Here is a 23,898-nt window from a genome sequence, read left to right as displayed (position 1 = left end):
ACTATTACAATGTAAAAAGATATTAAAGATTTAATTTATCAGGCAATATAATGGAAACCTACTGTAGTTGCATCATTTTTGTCTAAACTTTCCATGCTTCCCCTTTTTTACGTGTAATCCCTCTATTTCCACAGCCTATATGTGCTGTGTACTAAGGGAAAAGTCCTTCCTCTCTTAGTACACCGTAATTGGACACCTTGTATAAAAATAAACGAGACTTGTATATTTATAAACCAGTACTTTACGACCCCTGGGGGGTAGCCTTTACTCTTAAAGATAACAAAAAAAACCATGAAAAATAAATTAGGACGCTACACTATTTTCCTTGATACTATTCCCAGGGTGCAATGTCCCTGAGGCTAGATCCCCGCTAGCGCTGATCGGGTTGAGCGGGAGGCACTTGTGGAGGAGACTTACATTTATAGATATATGTAAGTCCCCGCGGCGCTCGTGCGCGTGCACACACGCTCAGCCGCGATCGGAGCGTAGGTAAAAAAAAAATCTATACTTACCTGCGCGCTGAACTACTCGCAATGACCCCCCCTCCCCTCCGCGCACGTGTGCGTGCTTGGAGCTCTCTCCAAACATGAGCGTGCTCAGCGCCACCGGGGACTTAGCCTTAGGCTAATTTTATTGCCAGCATTGTGTTGTAGCTCTTGAAAATGCTGTGTCATTGCCTGTTAACAGGCCTGTTAAGGGTGACACATTTTGTGATGTGTGTGTATAATACACAAAGGGATACCAAATAGTTGCAGGAAAGGCCTCCTCCATGTCTGTTATCTCATCGCTCTTTTTACTGGGAGATTTTCTCCTTATAACACACTTTTCTTTGTGTGTAGGAGATATGTTTCTGCAGCTCTTTCACATCCACCTGGGGTGTCTGTCTGTGTTCCTCTCAGTCTGGCACTCCCTATATCTGTATCTGGTCTCAGACTGTCACTAGCTGTCTCTCAGACTATTCTTAACTGTGTCTCTGTGTGTCTCTCTCTCGGAAATGGAAGTTGAACTCTCTCTGTGTCTTTCAAAACTGACAGCCTGCTCCAACATTCCATACAATACAATCCCTCCTGTCATGTGATTGAATTGTAGTCCTGCTGCATTACTGTGTGCACAGGTGCTCTGATCCTGCACTGTCCACAGCGTGTATACTTTTGTGACAGGCAGTGGCGGATTTGAAAAAAAATGTCGCACTTAGGCACTTACCTGGTGCCTCCCTCATCATCCAGCGCCACGCCGTCCCATTGCCATGGGAGCGTGACGCCGTGTGATGTCATGTTGCCAACCGCACATGTGCGATCAGTGCTTGATGGCCGCGCATGCGCAATTGGCGCTTGCTGGCCGCGCATGTGAGATCAGCGCTTGCCACCTGCACATGTGCACAATCGGCTGGCAATTGCCAGTCGCGCATGCCCGCCCCTCACCCCCCCCCCCCCCCAAAATTCTGCCATCCCCCCCCCCCCCCCAAATTCTGCCACCCCAAATTTTGACACCTTAGACCCGGGTTCAGTGGGAAATTCGCCACTGGGACAGGGCTTACATACATTTTGAATTCAAGAACATCCAAAGTTACACATTGAAATGGACCATGTCTGCAATAATTAAAGATGATAAATAAGGGTAATATAAATCTCAAATCATGATATTTAAACTCAAAGTCAAAAGAACTTCAAAATGTCTGATATACCAAATTTTAAAAGGGATGGTAGAAGAAGCAAATACAAAAGAACAGAAATACAAAGGAAATCAAATCACTTTAAAAAAACTAAGTAGCATTCTGTTATTAACTCCCTTTCCTTAAAAGTCCTAAAAAAAGGCTTAAATCACACACAGAAACACTACATATATACATACTGTACATCACAATAGAATGTTATGTTAAAAAAAACTAATAAACGCACAATTATCTTCACACTTCAGCACATGGAAATACTATTAAAAGCTTTACAATATTTGTTAACATTTTGAATGAAACAGATATATTTTAAAATAACAAGATTATGGAAATATAGACAAATCCTACCTTTTTGTTTCTAGATATAAATTGTGAGTACATATTTAAAGCAAGTATATTTTGCAGATCATGAATCAAAATGTAAATTATACATAGGTGTTGCTTAGAAGCTTTTGAGGCTTGAAATATCCTTCATATGTGACACTCGGATTTATTAAGTGTGGAAATGTAAAAGAGACACTGACAGCAGTGCTAATGAATGGAGATGTGTGAATGCATTCGCATTATTTTCCCAAATTCAATGCCCTGTGAAACATTTCACCAAGCCTCAAAGGGCTACTAATGTCGCCAAACTAGCAAGCTTTCAGCGAAAGATCTCCAGAAAGTGAGTGAAACATGGTGTGTGAGCCCTATATAAAGTCACAACAATAAGTGCATCTAGTGATTTTAGAGAATTTCGCAAAGTAGCATATTAAATGAAATTGCAATGCACACGGACTTATCACTTGGCGAATCCTTTGCAAACTCTCTAAGCTGCTGCTTTTTTCGCCACTCAAAAAGGGAACATTTTTCATGTTTCATGACCTCGTAAAATTTTTGCACATCTCTACTAATGAGTGACCTAAATGCAAGTTTTCAGGCAAAGACGTTCACAAATAGGTGAAATTATTTCCTGTTTGCTAAACAATTCATGGTGAAAAAAACCCCTAAATACACCGTAGTATTTTCTGTTCAATCAGCTCTACTGAGCAAAAAGTAAACCTGCTTCTATCGGCACCCTCCGGATTGCAATTTACAATAGCAGTGAAAATCATAACCATATAATTTTAGGAACAACAGGATATTTTGGGTAAATTATGCCGCCTTAAATCAGAGTCATTATAAGGAAGCGCCACCTCAATTTGCTAGGGACTGTTTTTACAAATTATGAGAACAGCCAGCATCAGGCAGATCCTCTTTCAGGCCATTATTTACTAAGCAGTGCTATTGCAGATCTTGCAGAGCTGGAAGATGTCCTATGGAATAGCACCAGTTATGAGCTGCAGTCCCTTTAATACTGGAGAGGTCTTCAATGGGTGAAGTACAGTACCAGCACTCTCCAGCAGTTAGAGGATTGTGAAAGTTGCAGCTTTATCAGATTCTCCATCTGGCGAACGTTGCAATGTACAAATTTCCCTAGAGTACACAGAGGCTGCTCTACTTAATACCTAAACAAAACATCCACAGACCTGCTAAAGTAAGAAATAAATTGCTTTGCAGTGCAGCTTTGTCACGAGAAGCTTCCTATATAAAAAAAAAATAAACATGTCCATGTTTCATTTAATTTTTATTTTACTTCCATGGGAAGAATGAAAACCTGCTTACTACTCTGCAATGAATTACAAGCCCACGTGGCAGTAATGGGGTTAAACAAAGTATCCCAAGGTGGGTAATGGGATAAGATTGAAGGTGTTGCTCTACAGAGGTGGGAGCATGCAGTTGTGATAACACCGTAGGAGACAGAACAAGACTATGAAGCAGTGCGTGGGACGGAGGAAGTTAACATCACAAACACAGAATCCAAGCACGGTTATTAATAATGACTCGCCCTTCGTATATTATTGCAAAAACTGATAAGGGATGTGTAGGGAAAAGTATTTGATGGAATAAAAGGCTGACAGGCGGTTAAATAGCCAATGTGAGGCAGAGGAATTACCCAGCTTGTCTGCCTTTCATATACTACTCCCATTCCAGATTAAATGCGATTACACAGAAAGACATGATTTATGGCAACAGGGAAAAAAAGCATAAATCATAATTTTTCACATTGATGGGGGAAAGTGAAGCTCCGAATGGTATTTTTTAGGCGTGGACACAGAGTTGGAGAAAAAAACAATCGCAGTGCACAACTGATTATATGTCAACTTTTGCCATGATGACAGCTGTGGGTTAGGTTTAAATCAGGCGTGTCCAACTCCAGTCCTCAAGGGCCACTAACTTGTCAGGTTTTAAGGATATCCCTGCTTCAGCACAGATGGCTATGTCTTTGATTGAAGACTGAAGACTGAAGCAGGAATATCATGAAAATCAGACCTGTTGGTGGCCCTTGAGGACTGGAGTTGGCTACCCCTGGTTTAAATGTACTATTTTTGTATTTAGTGATTTTTTGTTCTGTTTGGTTAATAATTTCCTGTGTGCAGTAATTGTATTTCATGCTGCCCATACTAGATGAGTCTTCCTATTGTACCACAAATCATTGCCTTCATTCAAATTCTATGGGGTCTAACATGCCGCAAGATGCCAACGGAAATCATCTAACAATTATAATGAGTTAATGGCAGACGTTTCAGGATTAGAGATGTGCAAGATTTCCGCACAAGTTTGCGAAACATACACATATTAAACTTTTGTAAAAATAGCAACATTTGCAAAAATGAGTCAGGGCTGTTAAGAGAGAAAAGGATAGATTTTTTTTTTTTTGTAAATGTCACAATTTTCACAAAATATACAGTACAGGCATACCCCGCTTTAAGGACACTCACTTTAAGTACACTCGCGAGTAAGGACATATCGCCCAATAGGCAAACGGCAGCTCACGCATGCGCCTGTCATCACGTCCTGAACAGCAATACCAGCTCCCTACCTGTACTGAAGCTGTGCGCAAGCGGGGAGACTATAGAGCCTGTTACAAATGCGTTATTTACATCAGTTATACGCGTATGTGACGATTGCAGTACAGTACGTGCATCGATAAGTGGGGAAAAGGGAGTGCTTCACTTTAAGTACATTTTCGCTTTACATACATGCTCCGGTCCCATTGCGTACGTTAATGCGGGGTATGCCTGTACATGTTTTGCCGGCGAAAAAGGGGAGTATGCAAAAAATCCTATCTATTTCATGTAAATGATCACGAACTGTGATAGCTATTGTAGGGACCTAGTTTGAGAGAACTCTGCTATTGCATAGTAAGAAACAACTGAAAATAAAGCACAGTGTCATCAAAATAATCAGAGAAAAAACAAAATATTAAATATTCAGGGGGTTTTTCCCCTAGAGATAAGAAAAGACAAACTTAATCATGCAGGTATTGAAGCCCACATTCCTATTACTTCCAGTATAAGAAACATCAGTCTTTTCTATCTTCCTAGGAAACAGTATCTAAAAATATTCCCTATTTTAATCAACAAGTTGAGAGGTGGGGGAGGGAGAATGTGACAGAGAGAAAGAGAGAACAAACACTAGAAAAAAAACATTACAAGCTTGTAGTCAGATGGTTGTGTGTTCAAAAAAATGTTTGTTAGAAAAATAATTAGGGTAAAAGTTGGTGCTTAAGGAACATTATTGTGAAATAATACCATGATGTGTTACTTCATCTTCTGCAGCTCATTATCATGCGACTTGCATCCACGTGACAAGCCTTGCCCACTATTTGTTGAGTTAGAAATCCTAAATAGAGTTTCAAGTCTTTGTTTCTGTAGCCTATGGAGTTTATTGATATCTATCTATTGTGCTTAAAAATACATGTTCATACTATGATTCAATGTGGCCTTATTTCTTTAATTTGGGGTTCTTTTGCCAAGATCAGACATACAAGAGCAGGGATTAGAGATGGGCAAATTTTCTTAGCAAATTTGGATCTGCAGTGGATCGGCCAGTTCTTTTGGATTTTTGAGAACCCGCCAATGGATTGCTGAATCCGCAGATAGGATTCTACAAATCCATCCATGGGTTGTATCCAATGGTGGTTTTTGATGAATCCACGCGGATTGAAACTGCCCAAATCCATTTTGTGGATTGTATACCGCGATGCAGATTTTGGGCGTAACATCAGCGAAGTTCTAGGAAACGGATCTGGGCGAATTCGCCCATCTCTACCAGGCATGCACCACATGATGGAATTTGTTAGATTATTGAAGATACACAAGAATAGGAAACCTAGTTTCCAAGCACTCTGTCACTGAAAATGGTAAAAGAGATATTTAAAATAATTTTAATGTCCAAAATGAATATAAAATAAAGGGCTTTAAAAATAGAACAACATAGTATAGTGACTAAGATTGATATATAAACACTATATGAGTGCTCTCGATCATGCACTAGTGGATATGCAAAGACTACTATGTCTTAGTGAAGATCTATAGAAATATATAGGATAGCCTTGGTCGGGCTGGGAGACAGGAACTGGATGTACTACTCTCTAGTACCCTATATATGGTCCTGTAGTCCCCTACCACTGTTGAGGAGAACAGGTGGAGGAACTACTAGTGTCTTCACAAAGACATAATAGTCTTTGTACATCCACTAGTGCATGATCGAGAGCACTCATATAGTGTTTATATATCGATCTTAGGTTTCCTGTTCTTGTGTATCTATATTAGTCCTACCTAGTGAGCACCTCACTCATCTCAATTTCGCTGTAGCTACTATAGCACTTGGGTACTATCTGTGTCTCTAGACTATTGAAGGCATGGAATAGCTTTACAAATGAAGATCATTTGGTCACTACATAGTTACATAGTAGATGAGGTTGAAAAAAGACGTAGGTCCATCAAGTTCAACCTATGCTAAATTTAGACAACAGATACTTTATCCTATATCTATACTTACTTATTGATCCAGAGGAAGGCAAACAAAAAAAACCAGTGTCATATCATCCAATGATATCTCATAAGGGGAAAAATAAATTCCTTCCTGACTCCAAGAATTGGCAATCGGATTAATCCCTTCCCTTCCCATGTATACTTATTTGGTATATCCCTGTATATCTTTCCCATCTAAAAAGATGTCCAACCTTTTTTGAACAAATCTATTGTATCTGCCATCTCTGTCTCCATGGGTAATGAATTCCACATTTTAACTGCCCTTACTGTAAAGAATCCAAAGATAAAAGTGACAAAGGCGCTCCAACGCTGGATCCTTTCAATATGATGGTATATGTGATATACAAATAAACAGGATAGGACAGGGGGATATTCTGATTGATACTTGTAGTAAAGTCCCCAGATAGACCAATGATCCCTGAAGGGTAAGATAAGGGCTGTGAAACCCAGTCAAACCCTCGTTCGGATGGATCCTGGTCTCACAATGAGTATTGAAGAGAATAATAAATGATACTCACAGATGCCCCTTTAGTTCAAAATCCTGATAGGCGTGCAGCCAAGTGGGATGAGATAAGACAAATCTTCAAAGACAAACAGGAAAAAAGCTGGCGCACAGCCAAGAATGGGTCCCAAATGTATGAATAAAAATCTTCTTTATTGAGCCATCTTAAAAATGGAGGTGAACACCCTCCTACGCGTTTCGTGTAGAAAACACTTTATCAAGGAGCATGTACTGTGACAAACATTACTACCTTATATACAAAAATCTTAATCCCCGTTTTCGTGCCAAAAGGTGATGACGTAGACACGCCCACAATGCGTGATGACGTCACCAGCCTGGTAGCGTCATGTACCCGGAGACCAGGATCCCCATCCTCCCCTGCGCCTGCAATGCTCATGGAGGGAGCACTACATTGTCTGTGGTCTGCCAGTTAATCCCATGGCGAGCGCGGAGACGGAAGATTCCGTTCGCCGCGTCATCGCCATAGGTAACTCCCTGGCAGGCATCAGACTAGACCTCCTCCTGCATTGGGACTCAGTGAGTCATGGGGAAAGTGAACTCCCACATAAGGACCCAAGAGCCAATGGGAACACGCCACAAGGGGCAAGCACGCCCCCACGTCATCACTTGTTGCTGGGTAGAAAACCTGGTATACATAATATGATCTAAACCACACATTTTATTATATTATTAAAATATCTCCTATTATCATTAATCACATTGTTGATCATATATGATATTAATTAAAACTGTCAACAGACATACCTAAATCTCCATAGAAACTGGTTAGTAAATGCATTTATTTCATATAATAAAAGAAATATATCCTTTATCCATTACTTGTGTATTCATTATTTGTTTCATTATAATATCTCTTACAGAATCCAATCAACCACTATGTCCTTGTTGTTAGGAGAAAGAACATAGTATAATATAGTATAAACATACATATGATGATTTCCAAAAAATATATATACCATAGAGAGAAAAGATTGGTTAAACATAAAAACATTATACATAGAAATATCATATAATATACAAATGTTGACATAATCTTTTACTTTTCTTGAGTATAGAAGGTAGAGAGTAGAATGGAAGATGCCATTTAACTTTCAGATACATAAAGGATTAGTTATTAGTTTTATTCATAAACCATTACAACAGACATATTAGTCTAGATTATAAATCAATATATGCAAGATATGCAAAATATGCCAAATGTGCAAAATATGCCAAATATGCAAAAGGTCCCTTTTTGGTTTTTAAATCCTTAAGAATTTTTCATGTTCATATTCAAAATAAATCCTTTAATTTTATTGAGGCACTTTGAGAAGGTGTGTTCGTAAGTAGTAATAACAGATATGGAAATAACAATAACCATTTTATTCTACCAAAAAATGTCTGAGATTCCACTCTATATTAATACCATGAGGTGATTTGGTATTTTTTGGAAATCATCATATGTATGTTCTTTCCATTTATGACAATCCTCTGTTGTCTGTCCTTTAACCAGTTTTCAATCCAGGTGCACATATTATTACTGAGTCCAATTTTCTTTATTTTGTATACCAACCTCTTGTGTGAAACCGTATCAAAAGCCTTTGCAAAATCTAAGTAGACCACATCAACTGCATTACCCTGGTCTAAATTCCTACTTACCTCCTCAAAGAAACAAATAAGGTTAGTTTGGCATGATCTATCCTTTATAAATCCATGCTGACTATTACTAATAATTTTGTTTTCCATTAGGTATTCCTAAATATTATCCCGTATTAAACCTTCAAGTAGTTTCCCCACTGTTGAAGTCAGGCTTACAGGTCTGTAATTTCCCGGTTGTGATGTAGCTCCCTTTTTAAATATAGGCACCACATCTGCTTTACGCCAATCTTGTGGTACTGAGCCTGTGGAAATGGAGTCCTTGAATATTAAATATAATGGTTTGGCTATTACTGAGCTTAACTCCTTGAGAACTCTTGGATGTATGCCATCGGGGCCAGGTGCCTTATTTACTTTAATTTTTTCAAGTCGCTTATGAACTTCTTCCTCAGTTAACCAATTGTTCATTAATATGGAGGTTGTGGCTTCCTCCTGCGGCACTACTATTGAACTTGATTCTTCCCTGGTAAACACAGAGCCAAATAATTTGTTTAATACCTCTGCTTTTTCCTTATCTCCAATAATCTGCCTACCCATCTCACACTGAAAGGGTCCTATATTTTATTTTCTCATTTTTTTGTTATTAAGGTACTTAAAGAACGTTTTAGGGTTGACCTTACTTTTTATTGCAATCCTTTTTTCATTACCCATTTTTGCTAATTTGATTGCCCTTTTGCAATTTTTGTTACATTCCTTATAATTCTGATACGATGTCTCTGTCCCTTCTGACTTAAAGAATCTAAATGTCTTCATCTTCTTGTCCATTTCCTCAACTACCTGTTTATTTAGCCACATTGGTTTTGACTTATTTCTTTTATACTTATTACCCACGGGTATACACTGATAAGTGTGCTTTTCTAACAATGTTTTAAAGACTGCCCATTTATCTTCTACATTTTTCCATGCAAAAACATCATCCCAGTGTATTACTTGTAGATTAGACTTCAGTTTATTAAAATCTGCCTTTCCAAAGTTGAAGGTCTTTGTTGAACCCAAGTAATCTGTTTTTTGATAATTTATTTCAAATGAGACAATGTTATGATCACTGTTACCCAAATGTTCCAGGACTTGAACATTTGTTATTACTTCTACATTGTTTGATATGACTAAATCCAGTACTGCCCCTCTCCTGGTTGGTTCCTCAATAATTTGGGTCATATAAATGTCTTTAAGCACCTCCAAAAACCTGTCTCCTTTTGTTGTAATGCTAATCTCATTGCCCCAGTCTATGTCTGGATAATTAAAATCCCCCATTATGCAAACATGACCCCGTTTTGATGCCTTCTCCATTTGCAAAAGTATTTTAGCTTCCTCAATCTCACAGATATTTGGTGGTTTATAGCATATTCCCACAAACATTTTCTTTATACTTTTACCTCCACTGCTAATTTCTATCCACAAAGTCTCTACATTTTCATCATTCCCTTCATAGACATCATCCCTTATGATAGGTTTTAGATCCAGTTTAACATATAAACATACTCCACCTCCCCTTCTATTTGTTCGATCGTTCCGAAAAAGGGAATAACCCTCTAAATTAACTGTCCAGTCATGAGTTTCATCCCACCATGTTTCAGTAATGCCTATGATATCATGCTGCTCCCTTGCAGCTATTAATTTAAGCTCCCCCATTTTATCTGTCAGACTTCTTGCATTAGCAAGCATGCATTTAAGTTTTTTTCAGCCTGTACTATTATCTTATCTTCTCCTTCCTTTCTGTGCCCACTTGGTTTAGTCTTTAGACGTTTTCTAGTATTATCTGTATTTACTATGGGTGTCTCACTGCTTGTCAAACTCGCACTTGCCCCTTTCTACCGCCATACCACCTTGTATCCTCATCTATTCCATTTAGTTCATTATCTGTTTCATTTCCCTCCCCCCACCATCCTAATTTAAAATCTCCTCCAACCTTTTTAGCATTCACCCCCCCTAGCACAGAAGACCCCTCTTCATTGAGGTGCAATCCGTCCCAAGAATATAGATGGCACCTCTCAGAAAAGGAGTCCCAGTGCTCTAAAAACCCAAAACCCACCTTCCTGCACCACTTTCTTAGCCATGCATTAACCTCCCTGATCTCTGACTGTCTCCCTGAGGTAGCGCATGGCACTGGTAGTATGTCAGAAAATACTACCTTGGAGATCCTTGCCTAAAGCTTTTTGCCTAGATCCCTGTAATCATTTTTTAGGACCCTCCATCTTTCTATAACTTTGTCATTGGTGCCAACGTGTACCAAGACCGCCGGGTCAATCCCAGCCCCGTCCTCCCCCCCAACAATCTGTCTACCCGATCCGCAATGTGCCGAACCCGAGTACCCGGGAGACAACAAACTGTTCGGTTCATGCGGTTATGGCAACAGATTGCTCTATCTTATTACTAGATAATTAAAACGGAGCCAAGCCTCTTGTACGCACAAACACGTCGTTTTCAAAAATGGCAAACATAGGGAGCCCTTTTCAAACTCCTATCCTGTATACAGTTATCCTGATCACTGCAACTCTGGAATTTCTGAAGCCTTTTTCAACGTTAAATGTAACCCATAAACAAAGAACTATTTCAGACCTAAATGTACAAATTTAATGCCAGTTGTGACGCCAATGGGCTAACATGAACATTCCATATAAATGTAAAATTCTTAAAGCCAGGCTTTGCTATAAAAGCTGTGTAATACGGCAGGCATAAGGGTATAGTAATCCATATTAAAATGAATCTTATACTATATTAGTGAAAGCACTGTATGTTTGCCTGCCTGGATGTCCGGTGTCCCTAGGGGAAATCTCATTGGTCCCTTGGGTCGCCCGCCCCCGCACACCTCTCATTGGCCTGAGGCGGAGTGACGGCCCACACACACACACACACACACAACACAGCAGCTCTATACACACACACACACACACACACACACAACACAGCAGCTCTATATACACACACACACACACACACACAACACAGCAGCTCTACACACACACACAACACAGCAGCTCTATACACACACACACACACACACACACACCCAACACAGCAGCTCTATACACACACACACACAACACAGCAGCTCTATACACACACACACAACACAGCAGCTCTATACACACACACACACAACACAGCAGCTCTATACACACACACACACACCCTCTGTCCGCCCCCCTCCCCCCCCCTCACGTGCGCCGTCCTGCACTGGCTCCGGACGGGAAGCGCGGCCCTCCTACCCCAGCCGCTCCCTTACCTCCCCGGCGCTACCACCCGCTCAGGTAAGTCACTGTGCGTCCCGCCTCAGCCTCAGGCCCACTGCGCGTCCCGCCTCAGCCTCAGGCCCACTGCGCATGCCGCCTCAGCCACAGGCCCACTGCGCGTCCCGCCTCAGCCTCAGGCCCACACACACAGGGCGCTTCCTACCGCCGCTCAGCCAGACGCCACATCGAGCGGGCGCCGGGGGTGGGGGGGAGCGCGAGTCACAGGGAACGGGGGGGGGAGTCACGGGGAACGGGGGGGGGAGTCACGGGGAACGGGGGGGGCCACCAGCCGGACCAGCAGGGGGACGGACGCACGGAGGAGGGGGGGGAAATGCCCATACATAAATTATGACAATACATATGCCCACTGCTCTCCACCCCCCGCTCCCCTTTCTCCCCCCCCCGCTCCCCTTTCTCCCCCCCCGCTCCCCTTTCTCCCCCCCCCGCTCCCCTTTCTCCCCCCCGCTCCCCTTTCTCCCCCCCCGCTCCCCTTTCTCCCCCCCGCTCCCCTTTCTCCCCCCCCGCTCCCCTTTCTCCCCCCCCCCGCTCCCCTTTCTCCCCCCCCCGCTCCCCTTTCTCCCCCTCATTCTCCCCACCCCCGCTCCCCTTTCTACCCCCCCTCCCCTTTCTCCCCCCCCCGCTCCCCTTTCTCCCCCCCCGCTCCCCTTTTCCCCCCCCGCTCACCTTTCTCCCCCCCCCGCTCCCCTTTCTCCCCCCCCCCCGCTCCCCTTTCTCCCCCCCCCCCGCTCCCCTTTCTCCCCCCCCCGCTCCCCTTTCTCCCCCCCCGCTCCCCTTTCTCCCCCCCCGCTCCCCTTTCTCCCCCCCCGAAACCTTTACAACAAATACTCACCTATTGTTCCACGAGTTATAAATAATACTACCTATTACGCATTTACATCCCGGGCAACGCCGGGTCTCTCAGCTAGTAAGAAGTAAAAACTGATAAACCATAAGTTTTCGTTTGCATGTCATTACACAGAATACCTGGTGGCAGTGGAAGCACTGTATGCTGAGTAATTATGGGGAAAGGCAGTTTTGTGGACCTGTCTGAGACGTGAATGTGCTCACAAGTTATATTTGTATTTGTTATAAATGTACACAAACTTTTAACGTGTCTCAAGACTTTAACCTGTTAATTAATGACATTGAGGTTGGCTTTGAGAGCAAAATCGTCATCGTTGCTGTTGATACTAAATTGTGTAAGGTAGTAAAATCAGAGCAGGATGACATTTCTCTCGACTTACAAATGAAATGGGGCAAAAGGAAGTCAGTCCTTGATGGAGAAGGATTTAGGAGTGCTTGTCGACAGCAGGCTTAGCAATAGTGTCCAATGTCAGACAGTAGCTACAAAGGCAAATAATATCTTATCTTGCATTAAATGGGGTATGGCTGGAAGGGAAATAAGCATAATTATGTCACTGTATAAAACATTAGTAAAGCCACACCTTGAATATGGGGTACAGTTTTGGGCACCGCTTCATAAAAAATACATTATTAAACTAGAAAAAGTTCAGAGAATAGCCACCAAATTAATGTAGGGGATTCAAAATTTAACTGATGAGGAGAGGCTAGCTAAATTAGATTGGTTTACATTAAAAAAGAGGTGTCAAAGAGGGGACATGATAACTATATACAAATATATTCAGGGGCAACAGAAGGAGCTTTCAAAAGAACTATTCATCCCAAGGCAAGTACAAACGACACAGGGTCACCCCTTAAGTTTGTAGGAAAAGAGATCTCACCAGCAACAAAAGAAAGAGTTTATTACAGTAAGGGCAGTTACATTACCCATGGAGACGGTGATGGCAGATACAATAGGTTGGACATCTTTTTAGAAAGGAAAGGTAAATAGGGATATACCAAATAAGTACATGTAGCCCCCTGTCAACAGCATGGGCTATACATATCTTTCTCCTACTGTGGTAAGTTCTGTTAAGGGCAGGCGCCAGTAGTAATCATGGGTTTTCCCCCCTCACGCCCTGCCTTGAGTGATAGATGCAGGCCCCTGACTCAGCTGCAGGCACGAGACCGAGGGGAGGTCCTGCTGACATCATGAGAGGTGGGGCTGTCTCTATATAGGAGCCAGTTCCTGTGAGTGACAGTAGAGTTCGAGGTCTAGTTGGAGTCTGTCCTGGGAGTTGGAGGAGAGGAGTAGGTCAAGCTCTCTCCTGGGAGCAGGAGAGAGAGAGAGAACTCTGGCCTATACATTTGTAGAGTGAGCAGAGCTCCGGTGGACCAATGCCCCTCACCCTGATGAGGGGGTGATGGGGAAGATCTGTCCCCACCCAGAGGATACCCTCTGATGTGGGCATTGGGGTATTGAGGCCCCTCACAGACCATCCTTTCGGCGTACATCTTGGAGGAAAGGAGAGGAGAGGAGAAGGCCTGTACACATTTGGAGTGCCTTGTGTGCTGCTGCTGCTGTGTGCTGCCAAGGCTGCTGTGTGCAAGCTAGAGACAATAAAGAGACATTGCTGATTTTACCAAAGAGACTGTGTGTGATTCAGGAGCATCCACCCTGGGACCAGGGTCATTTCTTCTATACGGGTCCTACCCCATATCCCTGGGAAGGTATAGAGGATGGAGGCGCTGCACCACCACTAAAGAATGAGGCAACTACCCCAGAAGCCTGGTCCTGTGTCCCCAACATCATCGCGGGAAGCTCAGGCCCTCCTGTTACCGGCAGGTACGCACCACTCAAGCACATGTAGCCAGCCCTCACACACCCTAGATATAGCATCTGTGTCTGGGGAGGGGGGGGAATATGGGTTACATTTGGAGGCGAGCTGCTGAGATCCAGAGCAGGACAGGCTTACAGCGAAGCAGAGTGGGAAGAGTGATGTGCACTCTCCGGGCTAGTGCTAAAGAAAGTAGGGCATGCCATACCGGGGGTAGTCAGGGGAGCGTGGACCTCCGGTCCCGCACAGTACGCCCTGGGTGCCCTAAGAGGGTGGCGTAAGATGGGTGCATAGCTATAGCTGTCCTAGTCCCTTGAGGCAGATAGTGTGAGTCAACTGGGGGGGTTAGCCTGCTAACATGTCCAGGGACCATGGCCCAGGGCCCGCACTATGAGTGGCCAAAAGTAGGGACGCCCGTACTTAAAGAGATGCCCGGTACACTAGCTAGCATCCACATAAAATGTACCACAGAGCACTTGCCGGAACTGTCACCAAGTACAGTGCACAGGGAAGGAGTTCTGCCTAGCCTGGGGTATGCCACCTCATACTAGTGGGCAACAGAGGAAGCATGCAGAGAGTATCAGAAAGTGTCAGTGGGTACAGCCAGTGTCTAGGTTCGTGCTACACCGTAGCCACTGAGCGTAGTGCACATTTACATGTGGTGGGCTCATCGAAGATGGTGGCCGTCACTACATGTGCTCCGCGGAGCAAAGAAGAACCCAAAATGGCGACAAGTGCGCCATCCACGGCCCAGCAGATAGCATCCGACCTAAAATGGTGATTCCCGCCAATCCTGGAGCGCGCACGTGAATCGTGCAAAGAGACTGTACGAGAAATGTGGCGGGAAATGTGCAGGGGTTTTGCGCCAAACCCAGATTCCCTGCAAGAGGAGCGGAGCAGCGCGAAAGCCGAAAGCCCACCCACCTGTGCTGTGACTGGCCCACAAACCAGGCCAAGTCACACTGAAAGAAGGAGGGCCTCGCCTCTGTATTCCACCAGAGGGAGGGGGCACAAGGAGAGCCAATCAGAAGCGTCCTCCCCAGCAAAGGGAGGGACAGGAAGAGAGAGCGAAGAGCGTCACTTCTGTCTGGCATTCGAGGAGCAAGGAGCTGAAACACTGAACTGTTCCACCTCTGAGCTAAAAATGTCCAAAATGAGCACCACGATCTACCAGCTACCAGGAGGCTTACTTGTAGTGGAGGTGGAGGGCCACGAGTACCACTGGTGCCTGTGCGCCCACTGCGGGATACCTGGAGCGGTCCCAAGCACTAAGGCACGATGCCCTCAATGTGGCACGTGTTACCTGTGGCCTAATGAGCCATGGCCACTGATCGAGACCCCGCGGGGTGCCTCTCCAGGAACACTAACGGAGGTGGCGGATACGAAAGACAAGGCTGTCCTAGTTCCCCGTTTCAACCATGCGGGAAGAACCAAGGCCCAGCCAGCTACGGAGCCGAGAGAACCGTCGGCGGAGAAGAGCGCGACCGCAGTGGAGGTACCGGAGCGGGCCCGTTTCGTACCAATACCCACTGGTTGTATCGCAGAAGAACCCGGTGACTCCTTGCGGAGGATCCGATAGTGATATCCTCGGAGGAAGAGGTTGGCGTACCATCATGGCGATGCGCCTACCGGCAAACCACCCCAGCGGTAACAAAGAGGAGCAGACGAGTCCGGACACCTTCCGACGGCGAGCGCTGGTGCGGCCTGAGGCCCGTAGAAGTCCCACGGCCGTGGTAACTCCCAGTGCGGCGGAGATGGCATCCGAGATGACTCCGGAGGACCCCAAGATCACCAAACAGCAGCGGAGCGGTAAGGAGACTCAACCACCCCCTTACTCCCGCCAGGTGAAGACAGCAACCGCGGAGGATGAGGAGAGGCTTGCGGCCTACTTGTCCGCCCGCGAACCGGATGCTCCACTACCGCCCTGTCCAGTCCTCGACGTACTTCCGGTGCGTGACCACGGAGCAGATGGAGATTCCGCGGGCACCGGCGATGACGTCACTTCCGGGCCCGACGGGAAGAGAGGCCCGGGAACGCTGTTCTCCCCACTGAGAGTAGCCATGGCCACTGCAATGGCCACTCTGAAGAGCCGAGGCCCATCAAGAGAAGCGCGAAGTATGGCGGAGAAAGCACCCAAGAAAGCGTCCCTTGGTCGCAGTATTACCTGCTTGCTGGACACTGACTTGAACATTGCCCCTGCCCCAACCCCTAGCTCCATCGCCCCGGCCACTGCCCCTGCCCCGTCACGAGTGTTGTCACCGGGACCTAGCGGGGATAAATTGAGCAAGTACCCCAAATATTCCAGAGATTGGCGGGACTGGGAATTGAGCGATGAGGGGTCTGATGGGGAAATACCATATGCCATTGTGATACGTGTGCCTAACCCTGTGCCGTTTTCTCCTACAGCTAGAGGGAGAGCCTGAGGGTCCCACACTCCAGCAGAGGCTGGGTCTGTCAATACGGTGGTTCACAAGATGAAACCAACAAGGTATTTCAACGCCAAAGGGAGGAGAGATTGCTCGCGCTCTACAGAGGCGGGGACGTCCGGTGTCTCGTCCCAAGCAGAGTCAGAGGTAGAGAACAGTAGCCATTCCACAGAGTACGAGCACCGTGACAAGTGGTGGGCACCCCTGTTCACTGGGTACCACGAAGGTATGGACCGTACGCGGTTCCTTCTCATTAAGAACAACATAGTTGATCATTGGTGGGTGGCAGGTGCCTTTACTCCCCAGGAGGTGGAGGACGAGATAGATCATAGGTACCAGGAGATAGAGCAGAAACTCATTCAGCCCAAGGGCCCCAGTATATTGTATGACGAGATTGCTCTTGAAGAACCAGAGTTTTGGGTACTGCCAAGCAGGGCGGGTCACCGTAAGCTCACTAAGTTGAGCCGAGCCGACAGAGCCATAGTGGCTAGGTATAGGCAGTCCCATGGATACGAATACCCTTATGTGCCTGAGCCCATAATGAGGGAAATAGAGGAGAGCAGAGATAGTTGGCTCCGAGAAGCCGTACGAGAATATCTGCGAACAAAGTTTGGTAAGGCCGGTTACCATAATGAGGACAGGATCAGTGAGTTGATCCGGATCTGGAGTATAGGACGGTGCATATACATGCACAGCATAATATATCGGCCAGAGCATGGGTCGGTGCAGTCCTTTGTGACCATTACGGATCACAATTGCAGAAAAGTAAGGAAACCTGATCCGAAGCATTACCATTAGGGTTCTCCACATTGGGAGTAACCGGTTTTGTATTACTACCTCATGGGAGCATATGTTATGACTACCAAACTGCATGATATGTGTTTTGTTTCCCAGGTTGTTCACCGCAGGATGGTACTGCTAAAGTTAGGTCCAAGTGGGGACCATTGGATTCCACCAGAGGTGGAGTGTAGCCCCCTGTAAACAGCACGGGCTATACATATCTTTCTCCTACTGTGGTAAGTCCTGTTAAGGGCAGGCACCAGTAGTAATCATGGGTTTTCCCCCCTCACGCCCTGCCTTGAGTGATAGATGCAGGCCCCTGACTCTGCTGCAGGCATGAGACAGAGGGGAGGTCCTGCTGACATCATGAGAGGTGGGGCTGACTCTATTTAGGAGCTAGTTCCTGTGAGTGACAGTAGAGTTCGAGGTCTAGTTGGAGTCTGTCCTGGGAGTTGGAGGAGAGGAGTAGGTCAAGCTCTCTCCTGGGAGCAGGGGAGAGAGAGAGAGAACTCTGGCCTATACATTTGTAGAGTGGGCAGAGCTCCGGTGGACCAATGCCCCTCACCCTGATGAGGGGGTGATGGGGAAGATCTATCCCCACCCAGAGGATGCCCTCTAAGGTGGGCATTGGGGTATTGAGGCCCCTCACAGACCATCCTGTCGGCATGCATCTTGGAGGAAAGGAGAGGAGAGGAGAAGGCCTGTACACATTTGCAGTGCCTTGTGTGCTGCTGCTGCTGTGTGCTGCCAAGGCTGCTGTGTGCGAGCTAGAGACAATAAAGAGACATTGCTGATTTTACCAAAGAGACTGTGTGTGATTCTGGAGCGTCCACCCTGGGACCAGGGTCATTTCTTCTATACGGGTCCTACCCCATACCCCTGGGAAGGTATAGAGGATGGAGGCGCTGCGCCACCACTAAAGAATGAGGCAACTACCCCAGAAGCCTGGTCCTGTGTCCCCAACATCATCGCGGGAAGCTCAGGCCCTCCTGTTACCAGCAGGTATGTACCACTCAAGCACGTGTAAACAGCCCTCACACACCCTAGATATAGCATCTGTGTCTGGGGGGGGGGGATATGGGTTACATACACATAGGAAGGATGTTGATCCAGGGAGAAATCTGATTGCCAATATTTGGAGTCAGGAAGGAATTTAATTTCCTCCTTATGAGACATCATTGAACAATGCTTGCATTCCTCCGGATTAAAATAGTATAAATACAAATATAGGATAAGTAACTGTCGTTTAAATTTAAAATAGATGGAAATGTATGTGACAATGCAAGAATTAATAATGTATGATACACCTATATTTCTTTAAGACCACAAATTGCGATTAGAACACACTTAAATATGGCTTAAATATGTAAAACTATTACTCAACTATTTAGCTGAGCTTCCTCACTATATTTCAAGTCAAGTACAATGTATGTTGCTAACTAGAACTACACACTTCAGTTATCCCATCTTCATACTCTGTAAAGGGTGTTGAGATGTAGCATATAGAAATGTCAACCACTCAATTTGATATAACAGATGAAATAACAGATCTCAAAGACAAGAATATCTATCGCTTACCTTTAACCTTTCTGTCACGCCATCCGTAAAGCTGACAGTAAACTCAGCGATTTTTGGCACCCTGATTTTCCCCTTGTTCTTTTGATCTGACTGGTACTCTGTCCTTGTTTTAACAACCACCTGAAACATTGAAATTATTTTGAGGGTTTTTCCAAAGGTTAGCATTGCTAGAGATTAGCAGATTTGAATGTCAGGCTTGGCCTAAACACCATTGCTACACACATGAATTTTGTGTACCTGGGGATAGTATGAGCAAATGCAAGTTCATTGTTGCTTCGTGAGCTCTAGCAGTTGAAAGATTAGCAGTACAATTATAACCTGTGATCTTAGCATATTAGCTCTGATCACCACTCCACAGAAAAAGTCATCAGAATCTTATCAATATCAGGTCAGTTAACCTTGTTTTCTAACAGTATTTCTAACTTAATTCCCCCTGGTGATGTGCAATATTAGTGTTGATTTCAAATTCCAAAAATACAATGCAATTCCAATTCCAGATTGTGTAAATTAGATTTCTTTCTATACTGTATGCATGTAGATAGACCATGCTAAGATTTGCGATGAGCTACTGTATTTTGGCAAGTCTTTCTTATACAGACCCAGATGTAAATATTGTTCTGGACATTACATTTACTGTTAAGTACTCTTTTGTTCCTCAGTGCAAAGCAAGGTTGCTACCCTTGACATGTTTACACAGCTTGACATAATCTTCTATAAACCATATTAAAGGAATCCCTATTTGTATCTGAAGCACTATATCTCTCAAATTCTATTTGTGTTCCTATTATCTATGCTTGTCATTTTCCCCTGAATTAATGTTATGTTTTCAGATTTAGTTTGCTATAAATGCATCATACATCAAATCTGATCTAATTTGGGAAACTTTTCAAGAATAAAGCTTAAATGGTAAAGTTACATTGAGTCAAAAGAATTCAGTACAATCACATGCTTTCTACTTTTACATTGTTCATTACTCACAGAGAAAATGGCAATGAAAGCAGAGGATAAATTAACTGGCAAGAAAGAGAAGAAAATATGAGAGCATAACAAAGAATCACACATCAATTATGATTTAAAGAAAAGATGAGAATACAATGGGAATATAATATCAAATAGAATGGGAAGATAATGACAGTACGTAAATTGGCCAGAAGGTGTCTTCTGGCACCAGAAGGTGTCTTGTGATGTAGCACTACTTAGTAATTATGGCCCAAAAGGCTTTGAAAAAATAGATAAAAATAAATGGAATTAAATAACACAAACATGTATTCTACTGGTAATTAGATCCTTAGTTGTATGTTTCTGTGTGGAATAATTTGTATTTAAGTAAACAATACTCGTAACACATGGGATTAACTGATGTTTTATACATTGGAAATGGTGTCTTCATGGCTTTAGACATTAATATTGATCATTTATTTTCATATACTGTAGTGAGGTTGTGTGCATGGAAGTACGGCGAATTCTGGCACAATTCCAGCTCTTAAATGATGCAAAGTTAAAAATTAACAGACCTTGGCTCTAAAATAAGGTCTTCGGCTTCAAGAACAGATTCAGTAACAGCCATTACTGCAAATGGCTGACTGGATGGAAAAGAAGTAAAATAGTTGTATGGTAAAAGAAAGAAAAATGTATGATAGCAACAGCCACACAAAAATGTTGGACCTATTTAAAGAAAATGACCAATGAATGTTGTGGTATTTCTTTAGGAAGTTTTCACAGAACAAAAACCTCTTATGCAAATAGACACAGTACTCCAAACAATTACCCACTTAAATGTCCAGTGGTTGTTTCAATTTTCCAAAGGTACAAGCAAATTAAGATGGATAAATAGTCAATTACAAATTCTTTGAACCCTTATTTAAAATATGTCATCGTTTTATAAAAAAAAAAAACATATTTCAAAACACATACAATTTTCTGTCAAGACCCCGCCATAACACTGAGAAAAAAAAACAAATAGTGTAATTGTTGAAGGTGCTATATTATTTCATGCAATTTTGGGAACATACAAATATATTATAATTCAGCTGCATGTTATTTGCTTAACATCTTATTTCAATGTCTTTAATATTCATGAAGGAATGTTAACAATAAAACAACATTATATGACTGACTAAACTCTATTTAATAGGTACAGTATACCAAGCCGTTAACATTTCTAAGTCTAGGTGAAAACATGGGTCATAAAAAATGGAAATACTACTGCCCAGGATTATAAATAATTGATAGATTGTTCTTCTCAAAGGCCTATGGATAGAGAGAATGATATAAAGAACATTTATTATTTTTGCCAGGACAGCTGTTTTTTATTTATTTTCTTATAGGCTTACCTAGTAAAAAAGTGTAACATCTGTATCCAGTCATAATTGTTATGTTTTTATCCTTTAAAATCAAACCTTTGTCGTTTAGTGATATACACATATACATATATACATATATACATACAACATATATATATATATACACACATATACATACCTGTAGGTGGGCTATCATATTTTAATATTGCCTACCTACAGAATTCACTTTACAATGAAAAGTCGTATTTAGTTATTTTTAAGGATGATATTTAAAAAATGTAAATGTTCATATATTGTTCTTGTTTGTGAGCACTAGCCTTAAATGCCTACAGCCTAATGCCAACAATGTACTTAAAATAAATATCCAGGTTTGTTTTCATTGCCATAAACAATAGCACAAGTCACATGCCAAGTGCCCCACCTGCATAGAACATATACTGTAAATAACTTAATTCCCATCTAATTCGTGTGTCTCTTAAACAATAATGCAAATACATTGGGTATGCACAATGTTGCTTTTGTGTATGTTTGTAGAACATCATGTGGTTTTGAATACAACAGACATGCATCAATGCCATTGACTCTGGATCAATGTCTCATGCATAGGACACAAAGAAAAGATGACAGATTGATGGATTTGGGATCAATTTGCGAGGAATAAAAACTGTCTAGACCTTGACTCTTATAACATCCATCTATACATTTACCTTTTCGGGGGCAGGGAATTGCAGATGATTTACATCCAAGGGTGTGATCAAAGGGACCGTCTGAAACCCATCCTCAACAGAAGGTTCTTTGCTGGTCTTGTCACTCAAATTACTCCCCAGCTTCACCATTCTTATTCCTCACTTTCCAGACCTCAAAAATGATCAAGATATCCCATGTTAAAAAAAAAAAAAAAAGGAAAGGGAGGATCATCAGACCCATTCACTCAGCCATTCAATAATAAAAACAAAAAACATATCTATTTAATTAGTTTGTTGACAGCCTGTTGTCTACCTTGTTTATTTCCTCTTATTCCAGTGCCAATTTGTTTGAATGACATACCTACTAATGTAGCTGCGCTTTTGTTTGGGGAAAAGGGCAGGACACTATGGAAGGTGAGGGATAAAAAGGAGTATACAACTACTGTAAAACATTATGTTATAAAGCACAAGCCTACATTTTGAAATATGTGCATACAACATACATTATTATTTACCAGTCACCCGACCGGTGTTGAATAAGGGAGAGACTCTTGAATAGCAGTATATTTGTTGAGGGGAAGGGACAGAAGTATTTCAACGTACTCACTGTCAGGTGCCTTTTCTCAATGGGCAGGCTGGGTTCAGACGATTTGAAGAGAGATAGACTGGAGCTGTTCGTGGTGCTGAAGCGGACAGTGCTCCTGCAGACGGCGGCTACCAATATCTACTGAAGGGGAGCAGGGCACAGATTGCAGCACACAGTTCCTGCAGTTGGGCTGGAGCTCCTTCTCCATCCACCTACCGACTGGCACCACCTGCTGTTGAATAGGAATTGCAACAGAGCAAAATACTGTACAACAGACTGGGAACGGATTAGCATTGTGGCCACAATTCCTTAAATACCAACGCCGCCTACTGGCTGTATATGAGGAACACTGCTAGAATATGAATGTATTTACCTTGGTGTAGCTCTTGACAGTCAATTCCATACTATGGAAGGCGGAAAACAATCTTTAAAAGATTAAAATGTCGTATATGTCTGCAGGAAAGGGTCTATGCATCATGTATAATATGACACATTGGCTATAACTTAATATGTATTCTTTTGTTTTACGAGGGTGTGAGATAATATATGGGGGGGGGGGGGAGGCAAGTTAAAAATGTGAGCCATGTTTCCTTGCTGACAAGGGTAAAACCAGCGCTGACATAGTGGTTTAACGAACGTCACAAAACACTATAACACCTGAAAACTTAAATAATTTACCAAATACCTGGTTGGATCAGCACTCAGTAACGTAATAGCGTAAAGGATAAAGAATAGAGACAGAAACACACTCGCATGTTCCATTTGGTAACAACTAGGTTTCTTCTTTAATGTACAGAAAAATACAGAAATCCATTGGGGATTAGTCTGCAGACAAACACTGTTATCCCACTGCCCCTTCTTCAAGCTTAATCATAGTCCACATCCCATTGGGTTTCTATAGTCCCTGCAAGTACTTTCAGTTCCGCAATCAGACTTTCA

General features: G+C 43.2%; 1 protein-coding gene across 2 annotated transcripts in view; it reads right to left on the bottom strand.

Moving 5' to 3' along the window:
- NSG2 (neuronal vesicle trafficking associated 2) overlaps positions 1–23,842 on the bottom strand; it is a 98,470-nt gene extending 74,628 nt beyond the window's left edge. Inside the window, exons 1-4 of one of the 2 annotated variants that reach the window (XM_075601013.1) lie at positions 23,645–23,842; positions 22,977–23,191; positions 22,395–22,545; positions 19,385–19,504 (exon numbers count right to left, since the gene is read on the bottom strand). In XM_075601013.1, coding sequence (XP_075457128.1) covers positions 19,385–19,504; positions 22,395–22,523 — 249 coding nt within the window. In that variant the 5' untranslated portion in view covers positions 22,524–22,545; positions 22,977–23,191; positions 23,645–23,842. The remainder of the gene's footprint in view (positions 1–19,384; positions 19,505–22,394; positions 22,546–22,976; positions 23,192–23,644) is intronic. The other variant, XM_075601012.1, reaches the window with a different exon arrangement.
- Between the last annotated feature and the right edge of the window lie 56 nt (positions 23,843–23,898).

The sequence above is a fragment of the Ascaphus truei genome, chromosome 5, assembly GCF_040206685.1.
Source record: "Ascaphus truei isolate aAscTru1 chromosome 5, aAscTru1.hap1, whole genome shotgun sequence".
Taxonomy (NCBI): Eukaryota; Metazoa; Chordata; class Amphibia; order Anura; family Ascaphidae; genus Ascaphus; species Ascaphus truei.
Note: the sequence above shows the minus strand (reverse complement) of the source record. Positions and strands in the feature narration are given on the sequence as shown.